The following is a 15661-nucleotide window of genomic DNA, read 5'->3' as shown; positions in this document are numbered from 1 at the left end:
GGCCGCTTACCACCCGCGCGTGTTGTACAGTAAGTTCCGCTCTTGGCAATCAATTAAGGGGGGAGGGGGGGGAGCGTTTATGGCCGAAAACGATAATTTAACTCGTTAAGAAGCGGAGGAAATCGTTGCTAGTATCGATTTTTTTTCCTTCCGTACGTATTTATAATTCACTTCACGTACAACCCATTTACTCGCTAGGTGTCGCGTTCTAATATTTACTCCATAGCTGGGTGGCCCAGGTGGTGATCTCGACTTTCATATTGTTTATCTTGGAAATGTATTAAAATATTATAATTAAAATAATTCGACCTTCAAAATTGTGAACCAAACTTTCAAAATGGCGATTTCAGCCTTCAAAATGTTTATTTTGAAAATATATCAAAATGTTTTGTTAAATAAAAAATTAATGTTCTCGACCTTGAAAATGGTCATCTTGACCTTCAAAATAATGGAAATTTATCCACTCATGCTTTTTTGTTTAATGCTTTAGATTTTATAATTTCAAAATCTACGAATCCGGGGCGTGTTTTTAATTTTTAGTTTTTTAGTTATATCATAAGTATCATAATTAACATAAGTATGACAATTGCTTCTTTTCCAACATTGTTTTTATTGATATTCTATTCAAATGTATTTAAATTGTAACGTGTAAAATGGCAGACCATTCCCCGCGTTAATCGCCACTACCAAACGTTTTTACAGATCAGCCAGGTCCTATTGGAAATTTAATCTCTCTCAAATGTAAAAATTAAACTTAGGAAATATAATGACGAATTGTTGAATTGGAACAAAAAATTGACTATTATAAACACTAACTTTTATTTACGAATTTATTTATTTTCAAATTTGAGACCTAAACGCGTTTTTGCTCGCATTTATCGCCATCAAACTAACTGGACAGAGTCTCATTAACCTAAAGTCATCGAGTGTCATACTTATGTTAGGCTTGCCTCCACCCTCCTACGCATTGTAACCCGGCCACCTGGATTAATGGCTTTAAAAGTCGCTCGATGACTTAGGCCTAAGGTGGTGCCTTGGGTATTAGCCTAACTGATTATTATATTACTTATGGCAATATGGGTATTGGTAGTTTTGTTTGGGTCCTCATTGTTTCCTTCAGTCAAGGTCGTTCATTCTTGGGTACGACATTGAAATGTCATCCTCCACGTGTGCTCCAAATTTGTATTCCATATTTTCTCTTTTTGGTGACCCGATTTGTTAATTCATGGCGAATATAAGGAGTGTATTGTTTCAATTTTGGGTTTATTTAGGGAAACAACATTTTTTCGGTCACATTTGAGTTATTTCGCGTTCACTCTTCGAGACAAGGAAAGAGAGATATTTGTCAAATGCTGGGATGTGCAATTTTTTCTCTTATGGATGCCCTAGAAACCGTCTGTATCTACGTTTTAGCATAAGTAACGTAATAACAGAAGTATGTCAATAAGTGAAAATTATCACCTAACTGATTTTCAGAGCAATTGCGTAATCTAAGTTTAGTTCTCAGCACAGAGTGTCTAAAAATGTCTAAGGCGAAATATATTACTACCAAGGAAAATAACACGATACTCAGTTCGAGTGCAAGTCCAAATTGGAACTCGCCGAGAATGTCAGTGTCGAAAAAAATGTTCGGTTAGGAAACTAGCCTTAAAAGAAAAGTGTCATACTTATGATTATTATGTTACTTATGGTCCTACTAGAGTCCTCTAGGTATATCAATACATACTATCTCTTGACGTGTTAAGTATATCTTGCGTATTAAATGAAGCTTTTGAACCATTTTTCAATGGTCAACCGAATCCCATCCGACCGAAAACAGTTTTGTAGTCATATATCTAGAATCTTCCTCTTTTTCCAGCCCAATGACGGCTTTCGGTTTAATGAAAATAAAATTAAATAAACTTAGGTTTAGGTTAGGTTGCGATTTTTCTGTTGTATTATAATTTAAAAAATCTTATTTATGCGTGCATTATTTATTCAAAGAAAAATTTAATAAAATTTTCGATAAAATGACTTGAGTGAAAATAGCCAAATAGGTGGTTTTCGTTCGAATGTGATTCAGTTGATTGGACTACAATTCCGATTGTAATATAACAGCTTAAGACTGGTTTTTACCGTTAAGAGATTATTTAATAATCACCCTGTCCACGAAGAACAATTTTTCAATCACCCTGTCCTTGAACATAATTAGCGCACTAAGAATTTACAATCTAAGAGTTTTATCACGTAGGAAATCACAAAGAGTAACGCCTTGTCAACAAACAAAATTGCAATAACCAACCACAACTTTTAGAGTAAAATAATGGCATCAATTTAGATTTCAAGGTAAAAATTATGAAAATGGAAAAACTAACATGTTTGCGCCCCCGATAATTAATCTGGAGCAGCAAGAATTTGGAATTAGATTAACAAAAACCTCAATTTTATACTCAACTTGTAGTATTTTCCATTTTACATTTTGCATTCGGAGTTTCTAGGATACTATTTTGCATTTTGTGGGTTTGATATCTGGAAAAACATTTTCGAAATGCTTTTTAAAAATGTTTTTACTATGTTATCATCATCGCAGTTCTTGTAGAGCTATTTAATCCCAAGTAATCATAGATGGCAATACTCAGCTACTCACTTACTCAGAAGCAGACGAGCATTCGTACAGTACCACCACTTTTTTTCCACGCTGGCTACGTGGATGGTTTTGAAATCCCTACGTAATTATTATTAATTAGAAATTAATTATTAATAATTAAAAAACCATTTTACATTTTGCCTTTTGAGTTATGTAGAAAGTATTTGGCATTTTACATTTTGCAATTTGAGTTATAGAGAAGGTATTTAGCTTTTTGCATTTTGAAAAAAAAAAGGGTTTTCAACAACCGTGGCTACTAATTCGTACACTTTTGCATTAAAACATTAAAAAAATCTTGCGATTTAAAAAATGGGGGTAAATCGCGAATTTTCGGCAAAATGGAAACCAATACAAAATTCTGCAACTATGGAGTAACTTAACTCTAAACTCCTTTCATTTATTCTTCACGTTACCATTACCGTACAATTTCTTAAAAATCTCGCAATTGCAAAGTTTGGGTAAAGTAGTGAGTTTTTGGCAACACAAAATACCCCAACAACGTTCTTACGAGCTTGGGATTGTGTGTAGAAAATAATAACAGTTGAGTGTCTGCGTCTACGGCATATACTCGAACGTTTCTTTCTTAAATTAGACTTGGCCGAAAGTCGATACCGTTCGGTTGCGTCTCGCGATAGGAGCACTCCGCGTAATACGTAACGTAACCCCCTGTGAGCCGAGCGCCGTATCAGACACAAATCTTTCTCGAAGAACTTTCCGTTTTGTGTTTACGCCGTTTTCGGGACGTAATGGAAATTTTAAATTCCGTGCGCGTGGACTTACTTTTGTCCGAAACCGTTTACCGCGTTGTTTAGCCCATAGGCAACCCCCGCAAACCGCCAAAAGGTGGAAGGGAATATTCGATTTGAGAGCGGCACGTTGTTCGTAAAGTAAAAAGCGGGAGAAGGTTTTGCGCGCATCTGTTGATAGCCCCGTTCAATACGCCGCCGTTGGACTTTCGCCGTTGGCCGTTCGGTGGAGCCACTGTCGCCGCTTTCGACCCCCTCGCTACAGTCCGATTCCTTTCGAGGCGAGAGGAGGAGAGGGTGATGCTGAGGAGAAAACGCTCGCGGAGAAGCGCGGCCAGAGTGAGAGGAGCGGGAGTATTCCCCGGTCGTCGTCTTTTCTGGCAGAGAGGCAGAGTCGCTCGGAGTCGCCAGTCGCCAGTATAAACCCGGATGTTCGTGGCTAAGGACTCTCAGAAGCAAAATGCGCCTTCGCGAGCGGGATGTCGCCTAGGCCTCGCCCGACTGTCAGCTTCGCCGCTTCGCTCGCCACGCTCCTCATCTGCTGCACGGCGCGCTGTCGCCTAGCTTCGAGCCTCGCAGGTAAGCCTGACCATTTGGCTCTTCGGGGGTGGTGATAGAGCGCGTTTCGAATTGCCCTGGCAACCGGGCCAGCTCGCCGAAAGGGACGGAAAGACAGTCCCCGAGAGCCGGGCCACCGTGTCGCCAAAGGCTTGGCTCTTTACCGTTCGGTTACTCGCGTCGCTATTGATTCCTAGCTGGTCGCCCATTGCGTAAGATAGCCAGACCTATACGCGATAACGACCCGAGTCGACTGCGCGCGCCGGCGTTCCCCTCAGCGTCGACTTTACCGTCTTCCCCGGCGTCGGTGCTAACTGGCAGAGTGGTCCTCTCGACTCGAGACCCCGATATCGTCCCTCGGAAATCGTCGAGGCAGCGGCTCGAGCGCTGGTTTTGATTTGACGGAGGCTCTCGCCGCCGCGTGAGGAAACTAATGGGCGGAATTTTTCAAACTACTTTCATATACGTAATGTACAAGTTTTCCAAAATCCCTTTTGGTTAATTTCGGTAGCGACAAACGACGCGCCAATGACTATTTTAAATGTCAAAGAGCCACGATTTTAAATTCCAACTCGCTGTAGGCTCTAATCAATTTGACGAAAGGCCAGGTTGATAGGGACGTTACCGAAATACCTCGACAGCGATCGAAAGGTTATTTAGAAGCGGTGGTGGAGGTACAGCTGGCGCCAATTAGGAACACACGTATATAGAAACAGATAAGAGAGAGAGAGAGAGAGAGAGAGAGAGAGAGAGAGAGATGGGGTCCCAGTTACGCGTATCAATTCAATCGGCGTAGCTAAATAAGCAATTCCATCGCGTCGCTCGACCGTAAATCAAGTCTTTACTGCACCCCGTATTCGCATTGGATTCAAATATTAGCAGAGGTTTCTGATTGATTATTATCGATAGTAGGCCAAATCGGTTGCTTCGGGGACCCTGTTCGCGCTTCTAATTAGGTCCCTATAATCCAGGGCACGTGTCTTACTTTGCCCTTTCCAAATGATGACCCTCGACTATTTCGTTAAAGTAGCTACTGCGAATAGAACCGCGTAGAATAAAAATATAATATTTGCACGCGTATCTCACGATTGAACCCTCATATATTTAGATTGCGCATGTTTTCGAGAAAATAAGGAGATAAATTCCGCGTTGCACGTTCCAGTCGCCACTAAAAACCAGTTTGTTTCCATTTTTTTTCAACGTTAATATTTTATTTAACTTTTTGGTTTTGGAGAGGGTGGTTAGACGTGCGTAAAAACGCGCGTGTGGGTGTTTTGAAAAATCAAAATATTGAACAAAAATGATCACGAACTCATATCTCCACTCGTAACTCTGTTTTACTGGAAGAGTATGGCATTTCGTTCCTTTAACATTGCACTAAAGTACTTGATACTTATCTTATAAAAATCTCCAGTCGAAAACCGCTTTATTTTTATCGAAAATTGTTAAATGTTATTTTAAATACGTAAATGGTTCTAAATTATATTAATAATAAAATAATGTCTGGAAAAATCATTAAGTTATTTATTATATTCAAAAATTAAATGATGTTGGTTGTATTGAAATAATTTTTTAATTTTTAAAATATCAGCTTCTTGTGCTATAATATATGTTTATAGAATCGATAGAGAACTATTGGCTAAATAGGGTATTTTTCTCTCAAGAGAAATGCGTAGAAATTGTGTTCTACTAAAAATAATCTTTAAAATATCGATTAAATAATGTCCTGAAAAATCATTAAATTATTTATTATATTCAAAAATTAAATGATGTTGGTTGTATTGAAATACTTTTTTAATTTTTAATATATCAGCTTCTTGTGCTACAATATATGTTTATAGAATCGATAGAGAACTATTGGATAAAGAGGGTATTTTTCTCTCAAGAGAAATGCATAGAAATTGTGTTCCACTATAAATAATCTTTAAAATATCGATTTTTTTCTTAAACCATTAATCCAACTGCATATAATATGTTTAAAAAACTTTTCAATCTATTGGTATTGTTTTTGAAATTATTTATAATCGCAATTTAGATTGAGTCTCTACAGTAACTGTTTTCGAGATTAATTGAGAATCAAATGGTATTAGCCTAGCTGATTATTATTATTATTATTATTAATAGTTAAAGGTAATTTGCTTGTAGTATAAAAAAGCAGTCAAATTAACCAAATACCGTATATTATACTTCTTATGATTTATATATTTTTTTCCTTACGAAGAAGAAATAGTTTTTCTTATCATTAGATATGCTAAAAGTTTCTCGTTTTTCATTTTCCAATTTCTGTTTGGTTTCGTCGTTTGTTCGACTACACCCATAATCCTCTCTACATTCTTCATTCATAAAATGAATAGTTGAATACCAGGATGTTATTTATGTCAAAATCAAGGTTACATTTCTGGATGAAACTTTGAAAGGGTTTCTGGAGCGTTTTAAGAAACTGTCATAAAAAAGTTACATACATATACGACTCTGTGAAATTAGCTAAAGGGTTTTTTTTATTAAAAAAAGGAAAAAAGAAAAAATATTTTATTCAACAATGGATTTTTTAATTAAAAAATACTCAAATTACTAATTTACTTTTTATATACTAAGGAAAAATACTCTTATAACCAATGCATTTTTAATTAATGAAGGCAAAAATATTCTATTAACCAGAGGAATTTTTAAATTAAAAAGGCGAAAATATATCTCTTAACAAAAACTATTTTTTAAAAGCTAAAAATACTCTATGCAATTCGTTTTTATTTTTAAAAAAGCAAAAAATCTTCTATTAACCAATGGATTTTTATTTTTTAGAAAGCCAAAATTTCCCTTAAGAATTTTTTTTATTTAAAATAGTCAAAAAATACTCTAGCTACTGTAAGTCTTTTTTATCTTATTCTGAATAATTAGATTAACTAATTCCTCAATGTCTGTCGTGAATTTGGGAAGATCTTCAATTGAATATAATTACTAACGCAATTATGTTATTCGGGAAACTTAATTTGGTGGGAAAAAAGGCCGCCTATTTGCATAATAATAGCGGACGGTTTTTTATCCTTTCTTCCATATCCGTGACAAATTGTAAAGAAAAAATGTATATTTAATAAGCGCGGGTTGAAGAGAAAAATAGTGGGTCACTGATATGTTTATAGCCTAATCGATAATGAGCATCCTCGGGATAACATATCATATATATTCTTTACTTTTATTTCAAATGGGATAAAATAGAGATAGACAGAGAAAAAATGAGAAATACGCGAGAGGGCCACTCGAACCTTTCCGAATCATTAGTTCGAGAACGCTTTTCACCACTTTGCTGAATGGACCGCGTTCTACCCGAACAAGGTGGCGAAAGGAAGTTAACAGTCCGGTTCTTAACTAGCAATCTAAAGTGAAACCGAATATTTCATTAATTTAATATTTATTTAATTTTATTATATTAGTTTAATATGTGTTTAATTTTATTTTATTAGATTAATATTTATTTAATTTAATTTTATTAATTTAATATGTATTTAATTTTATTATTTTAATTTAATTTTTATTTAATTTTATTATTTTAATTTAATATTTATTTAATTTTATTATTTTAATTTAATATTTGTTTAATTTTATTAATTTAATATTTATTTTATTTTGTTATAGTAATATTAATTTTTTATTAATTTAATATTAATTTAGTTTTATTATTTAATATTAAGTTTTATTAATTATTCTTAATTTTAATTCCATTAATTTAATATTAATTTTTTTTTTATTTTTTTTTTATTAATTTAATAATAATTTTAATTTTATTAATTTAATAATAATTTTAATTTTATTAATTTAATAATAATTTTAATTTTATTAATAATTTTAATTTTATTAATTTAATAATAATTTTAATTTTATTAATTTAATAATAATTTTAATTTTATTAATTTAATAATAATTTTAATTTTATTAATTTAATAATAATTTTAATTTTATTAATTTAATAATAATTTTAATTTTATTAATTTAATAATAATTTTAATTTTATTAATTTAATAATAATTTTAATTTTATTAATTTAATAATAATTTTAATTTTATTAATTTAATAATAATTTTATTAATTTAATAATAATTTTAATAATTTAATAATAATTTTATTAATTTAATAATAATTTTATTAATTTAATAATAATTTTTTTAATTTAATAATAATTTTAATTTTAATAATAATTTTAATTTTAATAATAATTTTAATTTTAATAATAATTTTAATTTTAATAATAATTTTAATTTTAATAATAATTTTAATTTTAATAATAATTTTAATTTTAATAATAATTTTAATTTTAATAATAATTTTAATTTTAATAATAATTTTAATTTTAATAATAATTTTAATTTTAATAATAATTTTAATTTTAATAATAATTTTAATTTTAATAATAATTTTAATTTTAATAATAATTTTAATTTTAATAATAATTTTAATTTTAATAATAATTTTAATTTTAATAATAATTTTAATATGAATATTAATTTAATTTAATTTGTATTTTATTTTATTTTATTATATTTTACACGTTAATAAAAAATGTGTAGGGGTAACTTTTAGGCATATAGCTTGTACACAATAAAGATACAGGTTTTCTAAACTGGCTTTAGCCTGTTTAATAGAATCTTACCGGTACACCGGGCTATAAAACTGACGCATGTCCAGCCTGTTTAATACTAATTATTTTTATTAATTTAATTTAAAAATATTGGCCTACGCCTCTTAAAATCCTGGTGCCGATACTAATACAAATACCTTAATAATATTACAAGATGTCACACACAATCCCCACGCTGTTTTAATTAAATAAAGTAGCGAAACGCGAACACGTTTATTGAAATTAATTTTAAGACCAAACAAAATTTTCGAGTTTCCTCGTTTTGGAAATAAAGTAGCGAAACGCAAACAAGTTTATTGAAATTAATTTTTAGACAAAACAAATTTTTCGAGTTAGCTGGTTTTGGAAATAAGTTAGATGGCGCCTGTATCAATTGGCACGAAATTTAAATATGACAATAGTGCGTACGCCGGCTGTGGGATTGCCGCGAATTGGCCAGAAATGTCACTGAAAATTTCTTAATGCAAACGAAAACGTAGTTCAGAAATGATCAGTATTAACTAAAAATATAATATTTAACCAAATCTCTCTTATTTTAAAAAAGTACGTAGTTTAAAGGGAAAAATCTTCAGGGGCCCCGATCTCACAATGATTTTTTTAATCATGTGTCTTTGTACCTATAACGTACCACGAGATATCGAGCTAACACCGGCGGCGGCGAACACAATACGTAAAACCAAGACACACGAATCCCCTAGGAGTGTGTGTAAAAATCAGTTAGACTAATACCGAAGGCACCACCTTAGGCCCAAGTCATCCGGTGACATTTAACCAGATGGCTGGGTTAAAATGCGTAGGTGGGTGGTGGAAAGTGAGCCAACTATTAGCGTTAATCCCAACATTTTTTAAAGATTGAAAACCTTTGGTGTCAACAAAAACGAAATTGATCCCTTTATCAGAGTATAACTCGGGCGCCATCTATGACACGCCGGACTAAAGATATCGCTCAGTGTGTATGTGTGTATGCCTTTTTCCTGGGGATCATTACAACTGATTTCTTTCTTCGCGGTTTCTGCTTCCTCTTCCGTTGATCGCCAACCCTAGAAAAAATCAATTACTTCGATCCGATAGCGTGCCACGTGTAAACCACCTACACCTCCCAAATGAAAACCGGAATAGAGGTTACGCTTCTCGCTTGCAAAATGTAACTATACTTTGTTTTTATCCTGATGAAACTTTAATGTTGTTTTCAACGTAAACTTTAACTTACCAGAGATAACTGATAAATATCCGAATTTTTGGCAAAAGGAGTTGAATGGTGAAAAAATTTTTTACAATGTGATAGTAATCGATACTTAGCTACAAATACTGAAATCTAAAAATAGCTGGAGAAAATTTCGTTCACCTTATTTATTTAATTTAAAACCAAGCTAATACCCAAGGCACCACCTTAGGCCCAAGTCATAAAGTGACTTTTATTTTATTTTATTCAGGTGACTGGGTGGTGGAAAGCCCACCAGGCCACGAGAGAAAACAACTCCCTACACTTAACCTCGACAAATTTTTATGGAAAATGGGAAACCGAAAAGCTCGGGGAAAAACCTCTTTAGCCAGTGGGGAGAGAATAGACCGTTTTATAAAATTCGAGCTAAGCAGAGAAACTTTAAGGCTATTGCTTTAGGACTGGCATAATTTAGCTTATGTTCAGTCCTTATTTGGGCTAGACATATTAAATTTATTTATTTTATATCGACCAGCCAACCAGTGTTGCATGTTTGCCAGATGAAAGATAATAATGTCCACGAAAAATCGGGCACAAAAATAAATAACCACTTATGTAGTATTTAATAGAATGGTCTATTTGCAAAATATACGCGAAAGCAGTTGTTCGGATTTTTCACCCATGGTTACAAGCTGGGACCGAACCTGGCTCCTCTTGCTGCCACCCCACCTACGTTATGAGAATCTTCACAAGATAGGAATAATGAAATTTTCAACCACTAACTTTTGGAATTGTCCTATGTCCATACAAATCCTTTTGATTACACGAAACAAAATGATAATATTAATATTAAATAACTTTATTAATGTAAATTTATATATTTCGTAGCAATATACGTTCTTCTTTCTAGAATTACGGGTAATTTTCTTCATCGGCTAAAGCGCGAAATCTGCGAAACCACTCTTGGTTTGTTAGTTTTAAAGTAAAATGTTTGAAAACCAAAAGTTTGTCTCGAAAACGGCTTATTAAAGTATCTTCTAGAAAGCAATCTGGAGAAAACTACAAACTCGACAAAGTTATTCGACCAAAGATAAAGCGTCCGTTTCAATGTCTAGAAGGAAGCTTTTAAAAGCCATTTCTCTACTTAACGGCCCAACATAAACATTCGCGGCTTTTAAATGTGCGTCTTAATTTTAGCCAAATAAACGTTCTTCCCGAGGTAAGGACGAACTCGCGAAGCGTATATTTAAATTTCGAAAATACGCGAACTAGAGATTTGCCAATTTGGAGATGAATAATTCAGGCGAAAGTAAAAAAAACTTCTCAAGTTTAATCCCGCTTGTTACTGCGAGCTCCACTCATCTTGGGTGGCAATTATAAGTCCTAAATATATCCGTCCATTCCCTCTTTAGTAACAACAACCAAAAAAAAAAATAGATTTTTTAAGTGCCACGAGCTTAAATCTGAAGCGACGCGACGGTGGCTTGGAGTCTAAAGTGCTTCTCAAGCGGTATTTCCTAGAGCAGTGTAATATCTTTAGTAGGTTTCTGGAATAACGGCGGCAAACCATTTTCTCTTTACCCCTTCCTCCTTCGGCTCTTTCGTCCCAATGAGAGGATCGAGAGAGGATGAGATGTCGGGAAGGTGGGCCTTTCATCTGTTTCGGCCTCTTCAAAGCGAGCTACGATTATAAGTGTTCCTGGGAGACCTTGAGAATTCTGACGTTAAGGACGACTTGGTTTAATTCATGTTTTTTTTAGTTTAGTCGCTGTATCTTTTGCCTTATGGTGATACTAATATGGTCATAAGTAACGGGTACGAGAATAAGTATGACAATTCTCCAGGCGATATATTTTTAATGCTAGTCTGTTTATGAAATGACCATATAAACTATAAAACTGAAAACTGTTCGCGAGGAAGGATATCAGTAGAGGTTTTTTAAAAATTGAAACGCTTTTAACAATAAAACTAACGTTTACTTGGCAAAATTATCATAAAATATGTAATATATGTTATAATATATTATCGAATTTGAAATCTAAACGCCATACACGTGTATTTATCACCTGGAAGTGATTTTGCCAAACAACAGAGTAATGTGTGACGAGTTTCATGTTCCAAAACTTCATGTTACGCATGCAATCACTATCATTACCCGAAATCATTCAGTGTCATACTTATGCAGTTTATGATACTTTTGATATAACGATCATAGCTGTAGGAAAGTAGTCACTAAATCAGTCTTATTTAGCCTACTGTGAAAAATTTACGCCTAATTTGGGACGATAATGGATGATTTTTTTTAAATACACTTCTTTAAGGAAATATCGCTTTTTCCGAGTTTTTTTGTGGAACTTGTGAAAACAGGCGGAAAATGAGTTTTTGATATCCGAATGGTTTATAAAGTGGCTTATTATGTGACTGTGAAAACGTAGCCCCTTGGTTTCGTATTTCTAAAAACTCCGGAAACTATAGGAATAAATTTGGCTAATGTGTCTCGCAATTTGCCTCGGAACTGAAACGACTTGGAAACGTCTCGTATTTCACACTAAAAATTGGGTTTTTTTTATCTATCAACTTGTTATTAATCGCGTTTTAACGTGAGAATAATTATGATAAGTTATTATAATAATGACGGAAAGTATCATTAATTATAACCGATGGAATGTTGATTAACTTTCCATTAAGAGGCGCTCCGTAAGAGGGGGGGACTGTTTGAAAATTTAACTTACTCTATGGATGGAGTTCCAGAGGCACAATGCGTTTGATCCGAAGGGAATAATTAACGTTCTTGAATTTATGTAACGCGGAGGATGCGTGGAACAATTTTTAATACCTTAAAAGCATCGCTATAGAGGGGGTTAGGTCAACCGTATTATAAACATTAACTCAATTTGGGTCACTTGGTAATTAACCCTTACAAAAAAGTTTATAAAAACAACGCTCGATTTTGCACGCTTATAATATTTAGTTTGATAAACGAAGGCGTCTAGATGATCCACCACCACAAAGAGAAGCCGAATATCTTGGCCACCCGTTGTTAAACTAACAGAAAAATTTTTTATAACTTATACGATCCATTATTCAAAGAATACCACCCACTCAAGTAATTAAAAATATACGTAACATTGCTTATCCTCGGAGGCTGTTTTGAATAGTTGTTAGGATTATTATATTTCACTACGTTAATTTAACGAAAGCGTGAGACGTCAATTAAGTAATTGTTTGGTTTGTAATTACTCCCGCGTATATTTTTACGAGGTGGTTGCGTAAACATTGGTTTTATTTTGGACGTATACAGGGTGTTTCAAAAGGTTATTCACAAATTTGAAGGAGTTGTAGGGGGTGAGTTGAGAAGTATGCCTGTTTTTTCCCCATTTTCCTACGATGAGTTAAAAGAGCGCCAGAGAGCTTCAAAGTGTGGCCGACTAGACCCTGGAAGTAGGCGCCAAACCAAGCAGCAGGGAAATTCGATTTCAAGGGTACGATGAATTTGCGAGAAATCGAGGTCCATCACGAATTTAAATACTGTTTAAGTTACCTTTCTACGCTGGTTACCTCGATTTGTCCTTTTTTTAACTATCACACGAAACTAAACCTTAATGTCAGGGTTGGCAAAATCCTTGTTTTTTTTAAAAAGAACAAAAACAATGTTTTTTATTGTTTTAAACAAGATTAATTGTTTTAAACTGTTTTTAAAGCGAACAATAAAAAACACATAATAAACAATAAAAAACTATGTTTAAAACACGTTTTAAACTAATCATTATACTTATGAATCACGAGTAAACTCATTTAAAGAAATATTACGTATCATTAAACGTATTATCATAAGTGGCATAATTACCCTAAGTGTGTCAATAAGATGAATTTTTCCATGATACCTTGTTTAACGAAATTGACGTAAATGACGTCATTTTTCCAGTGACGAAATTTACGTAATGTGTTGGCGAAGCGGCGTCTGCGGCGCGAGCATTAAAAATACCATATAGAGTACTTGAACGGAATTCGCGAGTCCTACGGTTCTTTGGTCTGTTTAGAACAAGCTCAAATTGAAGATTTTCTGTGGGAAAGGCTCCTATTGGCACACTTAGGGTAATTATGCCACTTATGGTATTATAAATAAACTTACAGGGAGAAGAACCAATGAGTACACGCTTATTTAAACGAGCCAAGAATTTCGCTAAGCGTTTTTGACCAACCATTGACCACCTTAGGGTTTTCGATGCCCCATGCAAATACTACCTAACCCGTAGTAGGGTTTTTAAAATAGTTATCATCCTGAAATTTTTGGTCGCATAGAACTAAGAAAAGGGAAAATATCCACACATTGTTTTTAGTTTTGGTTTATTGAAATGTGCACGTCTGCAGTCATAAATCATCACAAATAAACAATGTTACATTAAATAAGATTTTAGGTACCTCTATAATCTTAAAACTTCCATCACGTCATAAAATTTCTAAAAAATCGAGAAAGGGGACCGAAATCCCTTGATTTTTATCTTGGAGTGCCGCCTAGTTGGTTTTAGCCCGATCTGTCCAGACCGGCCGTGTTTCTTGTTACTTAAAACCCGGCACAACCCGACTAAACAGCAACCCTACTTTTATCACGTGCATAGGTAATGTCACAAATAGATGTTAAACAAAAAGACAAAATTCAATGCGCTCGTAGGATTTTTGCACTGGTAGGAAATTTATGAAATCATATCGAGGATTTTCAGTCGCTCTTTTCAGAGAATCTTTAAATCAAACTACCCGTTATAAATACAATTTACCTTTCTTAGAGCCTTGGAATGATTTTTTCTACCTTTTCCCTCATATTGAATAACGAAAATCTTACAAAAAACAATGAAAATTTACCATATAAAAAACATGTTTAAAACACATAGTTTAAAACGTTTAAAACAAATTGGTGTTTGTTTAAAATATTTGTTTTAAACGTGTTTTAAACACTTGTTTTAAACCTTTTGTTTAAAACTTGCCAACCCTGCTTAATGTTCGCGTTTCCCTGCTGCTTGGTTTTGCGCTTGTTGCAGCTACTTCCAGGGGCTATTAGGCCACACTTTGAAGCTATCTGGCGCTCTTTTAACTCATCGAAGGAAAATGGGAAAAAAAAAACAGACACACTTCTCCACTCACCCCCTACAACTCCTTCAAATTTAAGCATAACCTTTTGAAACACCCTGTATATATGGAAGAATTCCTTGCCAAAAAGTTTTATTTACTTTGGAAAAAATCTGTACCTAGTAAAACTTCGAACTTTTGAAGAGCTTTAACCCAGATGCGCTATTGGTCCGTTTATTTTTTAACCACCATCGTACGCGGATGTTCTAGTTTCCCTTTTAAAAAAGCGCTTCTTTGGCCATTTTTATCGGGACCTTTCGCTTCTGGTATTATTTATATTCGAAGATGACGTCAGTCTTTTTTGGAATACTTTCTCCGTAAAGCCACTGACATTTGGCAAGCCGAGAAATAACAGAAGCAGGGCCCTGGAGACCGACTTCTCTTTGGAAAAGTTTAGATTAGAGACGATGCCGCGACGTTTTATGTTTAGCAAATCTCCGAGTCAAGAAGAAGGGCCGCTATGAATAGTAATGGCCCGGGTGCTCCGCAGTTTTCACTCTCCAGTTACGATATCGCGTCTCTCTTTTGAAAGCCGAGGCCTATCTAACCACTTTCTCACCGAACTAGAAAGCGCGTGTTCTTTTAGGATTGTGTCCACCCTTAGGGCGCCTAGGGATTAGCTAGATGTTTTGGTATACTATCAAAGGTTGTTATAGAAACCAAAATGCTTGTTAAGCCTTGGCACTCGGCTATAGATGATGCTGAGGGGATGAAAGAAGCGCGAGATCTAGCTCTCTTTCTCCGTATAGATGGCGTGTTCGGCGATTAACATTGCGTGTGTTGTTATTGCTCGAAGCGCGCGCACGTACACGTGA

General features: G+C 34.0%; 1 protein-coding gene across 1 annotated transcript in view; it reads left to right on the top strand.

The window, feature by feature from the left end:
* Window positions 1-3654: 3654 nt before the first annotated feature.
* LOC149935107 (uncharacterized) overlaps window positions 3655-15661 on the top strand; it is a 28113-nt gene continuing 16106 nt past the window's right edge. Inside the window, exon 1 of the mRNA XM_090153982.1 lies at window positions 3655-3951. Coding sequence (XP_090010108.1) covers window positions 3852-3951 — 100 coding nt within the window. The 5' untranslated portion in view covers window positions 3655-3851. The remainder of the gene's footprint in view (window positions 3952-15661) is intronic.

Source organism: Leiobunum rupestre, chromosome 7 (assembly GCF_980474605.1).
Source record: "Leiobunum rupestre chromosome 7, qqLeiRupe1.1.hap1, whole genome shotgun sequence".
NCBI classification, from domain to species: domain Eukaryota; kingdom Metazoa; phylum Arthropoda; class Arachnida; order Opiliones; family Sclerosomatidae; genus Leiobunum; species Leiobunum rupestre.
This window is presented reverse-complemented; position numbering and strand designations above follow the sequence as displayed.